At 44.8% G+C, this 9,759-nt stretch overlaps 1 protein-coding gene across 4 annotated transcripts; it reads left to right on the top strand.

The window, feature by feature from the left end:
- The first annotated feature begins 713 nt into the window (after nucleotides 1–713).
- fbxo42 (F-box protein 42) lies at nucleotides 714–9,519 on the top strand. 4 transcript variants are annotated; one of them, XM_080728929.1, is made up of 11 exons: nucleotides 745–838; nucleotides 956–1,142; nucleotides 1,992–2,274; nucleotides 3,840–3,956; nucleotides 4,774–4,908; nucleotides 5,416–5,569; nucleotides 5,976–6,086; nucleotides 6,210–6,306; nucleotides 6,411–6,467; nucleotides 7,541–7,657; nucleotides 7,745–9,519. In XM_080728929.1, the coding sequence occupies exons 3-11, from the start codon at nucleotides 1,998–2,000 to the stop codon at nucleotides 8,807–8,809; spliced, it is 2,130 nt and encodes a 709-aa protein (XP_080585055.1). In that variant the 5' UTR covers nucleotides 745–838; nucleotides 956–1,142; nucleotides 1,992–1,997; the 3' UTR covers nucleotides 8,810–9,519. The 4 variants fall into 4 exon arrangements, with proteins under 4 accessions (XP_080585053.1, XP_080585052.1, XP_080585055.1 ...); XM_080728927.1 differs by lacking the exon at nucleotides 956–1,142 and having other exon boundaries at nucleotides 714–838; XM_080728926.1 differs by lacking the exon at nucleotides 956–1,142 and having other exon boundaries at nucleotides 721–838; nucleotides 1,965–2,274.
- The last annotated feature ends 240 nt before the right edge of the window (nucleotides 9,520–9,759 follow it).

Here is a 9,759-nt window from a genome sequence, read left to right as displayed (position 1 = left end):
CGCGTGCTTACGCGCGCCGACCATTGCCAAGACAATATACCAAGGATTTGTCAGTGATGTCACAACAAAGCTTCAAGCTCCACCATCAAAATCAGTGAAAATTGTGAAATCAATTATTTAGGCCTACTGATTTTCAAGCGGTTTGTGGTGGACACTGGACAAAGTTCTCTATCCCAGTTGCCTTGAGTCGGTTGGTATTACTCAAACTCAACTTCAACTACAAGTAAAGTGAAAGTTGCCAGCCATACACACACCATAGTAGAGTCTATGGCATAGAACGTAAAACACACACACACACACACACACACACACACACACACACACACACACACACACACACACACATGCAGAGGTTTGAACTTGACAGCCCTTCCATTCAGAGGTTTGAACTTGACTTCCATTAAATCTGTATTCCAGCCAGGCTATAAGTGTAGTGGTCGGAGTCAAAAATACATGGAGGGGTAAAACTAAAGTAATAAGTAGGCCTATATAAATTAGTTTGAGTATATGTAGGCCTACAAAAAAGCAACAAAATAGCCGACCTGCTGTGACTGTGAGATCCACTATTTGCAGCGCGACACCGTCGTAAAGCTGGTAGTAGGTGACGTCAGTGTCTACTCCATGGCATCTTCGTCCCAGTGTGGTTGCGAAGCGTAGCGTAGTAGGATAGGATAGGATGCTGCTACTGTTACCAGTTACCACCACCAGAGAACGAAAGATGGCGAATGTGTGGAGTATGCAGATGTACCACCGAAGCTGATAAAGAGAGGGGAGGAGGAGAGGGAAGACAAGACAAGACATTTTGAACCCATAAAAAAGATCACATCTAAAAACAACGGTGACTAACATTGAAAGTAAACGTCTCGTTTGTTGCATGTTAACGTTAGCGGAGCTGCTAATAGTCACTCCCCACAACCTTTTGCCTTTATAGCTAACGTTAGCTTTCTCCCAGTAGCAAAGATTATCAGCATTAGCCCAGCCTGGCTAGCATACGGCTGGCTAGTATAGTTGCAAATTCGACTCAAGAAAGACTCATTTCGTGGACTGATGAACGGTGTGACATTAATGGATGATGTAGACATTGTGCTTCTAGCGTCAAAGTGTGCCGTGTCTCGTTGCTTCGCAGTGCAGCCGTTAACTTGGTAAGTGTGGTAAGGTAATTTTGCTGTTAGTCAAAACATGCACCAAAATAGCTAGCCGAGCACTGGGCAGAATTTCATCTCCATCCAAAACTAGCGGTGTTTCAACGTGATCCTAAGCAAGACAAGTCCCACATGGGCACCGTCTACAACGGCATAACACACTGATTCGAGATAGAATAGGCAATTGTGGCATTCTTAGCCCAGTATTCGTCGTCGTCTTCTAGTGTGAGCTAACCTTTTACTATAAAGTTAAAGTTGGGTGTTGGCGAACATGAGCAGGTTTTCATGCGTTAGTCGCCAACAACAGCTGGGCTAGCTAGCTCAGTAGCTCCTGTCTGGCTTACTTGATGTACAGACCAGCTTTGTGGGATGGATGGATGGATGGGAGAGAAGGAAGACAGGTGCTCTGTCCAAGTCGAGGCCACTTCCCAAAAGAGTTAATAGATTGCACAACCTTGTCCTCATATGACCATTTATGCCACAACATTTTAAAAAATACACTATCTTCTATAAAATCAGATTAATGTAATAATCAAGTTATTTATCTAATGTAAAAATACCTTGTTGTAAGCATTGATTATACAATGGACGACAAAAATAATCAGCTCTCCTCCAAATAATCAGACCCCACTCGGCCAGTCATATAGAATCTATATTCTGTAAAAAATTCCTTTCTTCCATATATTTAATTATTTATAAACAGTATATACATCATTATCTGTCAAATTGTAAACGAATAAATTATCTGCATAATGTTTTTGTTTTCTTACCCAGGACAACTGTTATTTGTAACCTACGTTTATTAACCATGCTGACTTCCAGTGTGGTCTTTATTCAATGTCTCAACAGAAGATAATGTCCCGCTCCTCTGACAGTGAGGATGGATATTTTGTTGCTATGGATACAGAGGAAGATGGTGCAGCAGAGCATGTTGGGATACCAGAGGAGGTAGATGCAAAGATGGGCTCCAGCACTCAAGAAGAGACGAATGTGGAAAGTGGTGCCAAAGAAGGAAGAACCATGGTGGAGTTGCCAGAGGAAGTTTTAGAGTACATTCTGTCCTTCCTCTCACCTTACCAGGAGCACAAAACTGCTGCACTTGTGTGTAAGCAGTGGTATCGCCTCATCAAAGGTATGCCTGTCTGTTGTATCACTGAACCTTTGTAAAAGTCAAGGACCAGCAAGCGGCCAGCAGGCAGGTTATTGATGAACTTGTCTCCTCCGGGCCCGAAGGCCAGAGACCTGTTTTCACTACTGTCGTTTCGTGTCTGCGTCTGTTAGTCAGTCATTCTGTGGATAGCTTATTTCCGCCAACTTTTGACCGATTGCATGAAACCATGCACGCACACTTCTACCAGTAGGCCAAGGAAGAACCTCTGAGTTTTTTCACTGAAAATGAATTGGTTCAGAACCCTAAAAGTTGGTTATGAACTGGAACCAAAAAATGTCCGCCGGTTCCGTCAAAGCACCAAGGTTCCAAGATTCTAGAACCAAAGTTATTTTGGTGGAAAAGACGCCATTGTCTCTGAGTCTGGAGTCATGCGGATCAAGATGTATCAGTAAGATGTTTCGGTATTCAGATCCCCTTCCGATTGTCTATGACTGGCGACAAAGTTTGCTGGCCCTCGGAAGGCAACCTGGCTTGGTGGAGGACTTAGAAATTATGCTAATGTTGATAAAGCCATTTTGGTGGGGGGGGAAAAACTTGGTAAGATCCCTTTCAGGGATATGTGAGTGCTATGGAAGGTGGAGAGGTTGGCTGAGTGCACCACAGGAACACAACTCCCATCCCTGCAGGACATGTATCACAGCAGGTGTTTGAGTAGGGTAAAAGAATTATGAAGGACAAACACCTAGTAGTAGTAACGGACTGATGATACAAAATGGAATGCACTGGAGGTGAATGAAATGCCTGGATCTCGAGGCTACTGGAGGTGTCACAACCAAGGTGTTTTTCCTTGCAGCTGTCAAGAGTCCTGAGGACATCTAAAAAATAAATAACAAAAACAAATTGAAACAGTAGGAATCCATGAGCAGCTGCTCAACATGATACTTGCATAATGTACATACATAAGTGATTAATATACATTTTCATATTCTCACTGCTGCTAAACCTTTTAACATTAAGGTTTACCATGCCTGCCGTTCCACACAGTTTAAACTTAACTATATTTCTTTATTTTATTTACTTCATTACCTCCAGTATCATTGCTTTAATTTCTTATTTAGTATTTTTGTTATTAACATGTTATATTGTATTGTTGTGTTACTTGGCACAGTCAGCAGATTACGTCCCACCAACATTTCACTGCCCATTTCACTGTTCCTGTAGATGAGTAACTGACAACTAAATCCCTCTTGATTCTTAATTCTCTTGATTCATTTGCCATGTTTAGACATGCTATTGAGAATTGTAGACGGGTGTTGTATATAAATGTGTCCTCCCATCGAGATGTGTCCATGGAACATAACTGGTTGTGCTACTGTAGTAGCACACAGAGATTGTCATATCACAATATTTAGATCATAATGTATTTTAGTCCTATTTAATCCCTTCAGGAAATAATGTATTCACAGTCATGTTAGTTCTCATGACATTTTAACTTTGCTAGATATGGCTGGTGTTATGGATGGCAGATTAACAGTTTTGTAAAACGTTTTGTACTTGACTCTTTTTTTCTTTTCTCATCTCCTTAGGCGTTGCATATCAGTGCTATCATGGCTTCCTGAGGGCTATCCAGGAGGGGAATATTCAGTGGGAAAGTCGTACATACCCATACCCAGGAACACCTATTACTCAGCGGTTCTCACACAGTCAGTATTATGCAACATTCTTCACTGAGGACAATCTACAACTCATGATCTATACGTTTTTATGTTGTGTCCCTTGACATGCAGATATTGTCACTAAAATGAGTGTTTATGTAATATGTAAGTGAACATAACAGCTGGTTTACCTTGGAGATTTCCAATAAGCACACATATTGTAAGAGGCTCTGGCTATTAATAATCACTTTTGGATTGTCTGCTGAAAATGAATTTTAGCCATGGAAATGAGCAGTGAGAGAGAGTATGCTATTGAGAGCCACAATGACAAATCAACAGTGGTCTAAATCAGGGATCTTCAACAGAGGGTCTGGGACCCCTAGGCCAGGGTTTCTGAAAGTGGGTGCTGTGGCACCTAGATCAATATCACTTCAGTTTAACCACTTCTGACCCTCTGTGCTTAGTAAAAATGGACTTGAGTTGCACTGTACTTGGTGATCTCTTTTTCTATCCTCGCCAAATCTCAATCTGTCCTAATGGAAACAGATATTCTCTCAAGTTTTCTTTGGGACATACTGTATCTAAGTCATCTAATCCAATATGTAGTGGGGGTCCCTGCTCTCTCAGATAAGGGGTCCTTGGGCTGAAAAACGTTGAAGACCCCCTGGTCTAAATGATAATCTGTAGACATGTAATTTTACATTCACAGTTTACTGTATGTGAAGCCATATCTCAAGGTAGCCCTCCATAAGCAGTAGTCTATGAGATAGAATCCATTTCACACTATTGTTGTGAAACTTACTCATACAGTTCTGTTGGCTGTATAGTGTGAGATGGTATTTGATATAAATGTTTTTGGTTGCAGGTGCATGTTATTATGACTCCAACCAGTCTATGTACGTGTTTGGGGGCTGCACTCAGAGTAGCTGCAATGCTGCCTTCAATGATCTGTGGAGACTTGACCTCAACAGCAAGGAGTGGATCCGTCCTTTAGCATCAGGTATGAGTGCATTCTTTGTCAAGTAGCCTACTGTAAAGGGGGACACACACCGGCTACGGACGGCACATGTCAAAACAGCTGCCGCCATTATTTTCATTGAACATACCTTCTCCAGCAGCGTCAGACACTCGCAGGAGCACGCTCACGCCTCGCCCGCCGCTCCAATATGTCACTGTTCTATTTTCCAGGCATGTGCAGCCTGTCCGCAGCCGGTGTGTGTTCCCCTTTAGGGTAAAGCTGCCCAGCTAATGGAAAGTTGCTCACAAGCAGAATTTTTGACACGTTTTGGCTTGTGGTATTTTGGAGGTTTCAATATTATTCGTCAAGCTTCTGCTGAGTGTTCACATGATACATTTAGCTAGATATTGAACCCCTAACTGCTCCAGATGAGCAGGTTGGTGCCTTGACTGGTTGCCTCCGCCATCAGTCTATGAAATGGGTGAATGCACTTTGGCACTCTAGAAATGCAGACTATTTACCATTAATAGTTCTTTTTTTCTTACACAGGCTCTTACCCGTCTCCTAAAGCAGGAGCAACCTTAGTCATGCACAAAGACTTTCTAGTGCTGTTCGGAGGCTGGACGCGTCCTAGCCCTTATCCACTGCATCAGCCAGAGAGGTTCTTTGATGAAATCCATACATACTCTCCTTCCAAGAACTGGTGAGAGAACGAACTGATTGCTGATGTCATAGATCATATGGATTATTGTTGCTATCTCCGCCAGGCTGGAATGGCCGGTGGCGAGGATTATGTTTTTCACCCCTGTCGGTGTGTGTGTTTCTCTGAGTCTGAACAGCTAATTATAATTTTATATTTTATGTGCTTTTTGATTTACCTATATGTTTTGTGCTACACCTCTTGAAACCGGCGGACAATAAAGATTTATTCTATATCTGTCCTGTATTTCATCATATCTGCTGTAATGCCATTTGGGATCGCTCAACATTTATCTTGTCTGTCTGTCTGTCTGTCTGTCTGTCTGTCTGTCTGTCTGTCTGTCTGTCTGTCTGTCTAACTTTGAGCGAAAAAGGGGCTAAATCTAACATCTATTCCTGTCTTGTCTCAGGTGGAACTGCATTGTGACAACTCATGGACCTCCTCCTATGGCTGGCCACTCTTCCTCTGTGATTGGCAACACCATGGTGGTGTTTGGGGGGTCACTAGGGGCGCGCCAAATGTATGCAACAAGTACATTTTTTCTTTGCTTTTTTACTTTTTCATTCTCTCCCCAAATTAATCATTACACTAAATGTCAACATCTCCCTGCTGTGTTGTCCTTTTCTTCACTTGTCTCTCCTAGGAGTAACGAGGTTTGGGTTCTGGATCTGGAGCAGTGGTGCTGGTCCAAACCGGTCATATCTGGCCCATGCCCACATCCACGAGGAGGCCAGTCTCAAGTAAGAATACTTCATTATTTAGACAAAGCAAAAAAGACTGAACCACACATTTAATTTGAAATGAACTCATGAAATGTATTTATTTCGTATTTATTTATTTTCAGATTGTGATTGACAATGAGACATTGCTTATCTTGGGAGGCTGTGGTGGCCCTAATGCAGTAAGTATTTTACGTTGACTTATTTAACTTTTAAAATTGTACTACTATATTTATCCAGGGTAGGTTTGTTGAGCACAAATGCTCGTTTTCAAATTCAATGCCCTGCTTAACATTCACACCTGGGAGTGGTTGTACTTCCTAGTACAATCACACTTTCATACTGGAGCAGTTGGTGGTTAATTTACCATTGCCAGCAAAGCAGACGGTGAACCCACACTGCCTTAAAGTGTTATTGAAGATGCGAACTCTGTGAACCATCAGTCACTTTGACGCAAGGGCAGCAGACGTTTACCCTCATTCCCAGTTTTATGTCCGTCTCACGAGGAGTTGAAAGTGTCTAATAGGAAGTATAGGATGTACAGCCCTACATGTTGTCCAACCTGTATCTCTGTACTAATGGTAGTTATACACTTTGGCTGTAGTTCTTGTACAGCTGGTTACTTGTAATGTGGAGTTAGGAAACAGGAGACGTAGGTGACTTATCTCCACATAAAGCACATACATTCACTGTGGTCAGCAGCATAACAACGTTAACCTGGAACCGGAAGTTACTAACATCAACCCAGCTCTTAAAGGCACAAGCCCTCTTTGGTGAATGTCTCTCATAGTCTCTTGGTGTGGGTCACCACAGTATATTGTTTTTGGAGCGGTGAGCTCCCAACAAATGGCTTTGTCTGTCCCTATGTCTATCCCGATTAGTATGAACTTTGACCGAGGTTATGTTTCTACAGTACAACAGTGCGTGGCCGGAGTTATGTTTCATTAGTACAATGGTGCGGATTTTTAAACTATAAAAACAGGAACAGATTGAGAAGGCCACTGTTGCGCAGCCTAAACACACGCACGCATGTGCACACACACCCACCCACACACACACACACACACACACACACACACACACACACACACACACACACACGGTATAGCTGATGAAATTCACTGCTCAAAATCGAACCGTTCTAATTGTCATGCAAATCAACTTGGCGGCCACTTGCGATTGACTTGGTAGTCCTAGTTTAATGGTTACATGTGTAATGTGTCTCAGTCATTTTCATGCATTTTGTTTCTCCCAGCTCCTCAAAGACGCCTGGCTGCTCCACATGGATTCACCACCTTGGACATGGCAGCAGCTGCAGGTGGAGAATGACGACCACGGGGCCCCCGAGTTATGGTGCCACCCAGCTTGTAGAGTATGTGTATCCTATTCTACCTCTGTCTTTCTACTTCAGTCACAAACGTGTCTCATCACTCACTCACTGTTCATCTTTTGTCTCAAGGTTGGCCAGTGTGTGGTTGTCTTCTCGCAGGCTCCATCAGGCCGTGCACCACTCAGCCCGAGTCTCAACTCTCGTCCCTCCCCAATAAGTGCCACGCCGGCCCCTCTCGGCCCAGAACCGCCTTCCTTGCGTTCCCATTCTCCCGTACGGAGCGGGGCTGCCGGCGCGGTCCTGGGAGCCGTCGAGGAGGCTCCGTGTGTGAACGGCCGATGGGGCACCCTGAGACCTCGACCCTCGGCCAGAGGAAGTGCCCGAGACGGGAGCCCGTCCTCCTCCCAGCAGCCCTCCCCTTCACAGATGCCGGATAGCCCCCCTCTTCCTCCACTCCCGCCACTGCTAAACGGTTCCTCCCCCTCGCCCCGCACCAGCCCGGCCCAGGCTGCGTCTCCACCTTCACGTCCTCACCCGCCCGTTCCCTCAGACTATGGCTGGGAGTCTCCGCCGTCCTCCATGCACCACCCTGAGGCACCCAGCACTAATGGCCTGCACACGCCACCCTCTGGCTCTCCGCGCACTCCACCAGGAGCAGTGTCTCCCGCCGCCTTACGACGCGGTCTGGAGGCCGTGAAAAACCTGTCTCCATCATCTCAACAACCGTCTGCTTCTTCATCCTCCATCTCGACGCAAGGTGCCACTCCCGGGGGAGGGAGCGGTGGAGGAAGTGGTGGGGCGTCCGCTGGGACGCCCCCTTCCTCGTCTTCTAGTCCGCCGCAGGTCGCTGCGGCGGGCGATGGACACGCTATTCCGCCGATCGCGCGACGACTCGGCCATCACCCGCCTCAGAGCCTGAACGTGGGGAAGCCGCTGTACCAGTCGCTCAACTGCAAACCTATGCAGATGTACGTGCTGGACGTGTCCCGGGCCAAGACGGCCGCTGTGGTGTCCTGGAGAGTGTATGGAAGTGGCACTCCTGCTGCTGTCACCGGGCCCCCCGAGACCAGCCTTCATACGGTGGTGCAGGGCAGAGGGGAGCTCATTATCTTTGGGGGTCTCATGGACAAAAAGCAGAATGTGAAGTACTACCCTAAAACCAACGCCTTGTACTTTGTACGTGCTAAAAGGTAAAGCCTAATTTATACTTTGTCGCGCAACAGCGTTGCTCACCTAAAAGAGCAGATTTTCAAGTTAAGAAATGCATATCATTTGTTTTCTTGAAAATTGTTTTCTCTTTTTTTCTATGAGCAACGCTGCCATACGGCGAAGTATAAATTAGGCTTAATGCAGCAACAGGCAGGATAAGGATGACGATCCTTCCTCCTGACCAAGTGAAGCCACGCAAGGGAATTGACACGTAAAGGCCTTTTTCCTATAGAAAGGAATACATGGGGAAAGAACATAATCATTTATTAGATGTTCCTCTCCTGACTTACACTACAACCTTTACTCCCCTTCTGCCTCTTGCAAACATTCAAAGAAGATACAGTTTAACTACACTTTGATAAGAAAATTTGGTTTAGCGTGCGTGAGCTTGTGTGTTTGTGTGCATGTGTGAGTGTGTGCGTGCCTGCGCAAATGTACAGGTATGCATGGGAAATGGTTTGAGTGGATAGGACTTTGTCATTGTTCCCTCAACGACGTCAAGGTGATCGACCACAGACTGATTTTTCTGTATTTCCCTGCTTTGAACTCTTTAATAGAGAATGATTCGAAAGAATGGACACAGTTCAAAGGAACAATAATGACTACCTTGCTTTTTTATCACTCTTTAAGCCTGCATTGTTTACAATGAAAATAAAAGTGTGAGTATGTGCGAGTGTGTGTGTGTGGTGTGGGCATGGTGGTGGTTTAAATGTGTCTGTTGATTATTGTGTAAGGGGGCGGGGCCGTGGTGGGCGAGAGATGTTGCATTGTACTGTAAACATAAAATAATAAAAGCCTCCATGTCTTACCTGTCAGAATCCCTTGGTAGGTTTCTAACATCTGCTGTTTATCCAATAGTGTAGACATGGTTGGAGTGTCTGTGTGCGGGAATTCTCTTGAGACAGTCATGATAGCTTACGCTTCTGAGGTACAGA

This window comes from Nannobrachium achirus, assembly GCF_963921795.1.
Source record: "Nannobrachium achirus genome assembly, chromosome: 6".
NCBI classification, from domain to species: Eukaryota; Metazoa; Chordata; class Actinopteri; order Myctophiformes; family Myctophidae; genus Nannobrachium; species Nannobrachium achirus.
The sequence above is the reverse complement of the archived record's forward strand: the minus strand, read 5'-3'. Positions and strand labels throughout refer to the sequence as shown.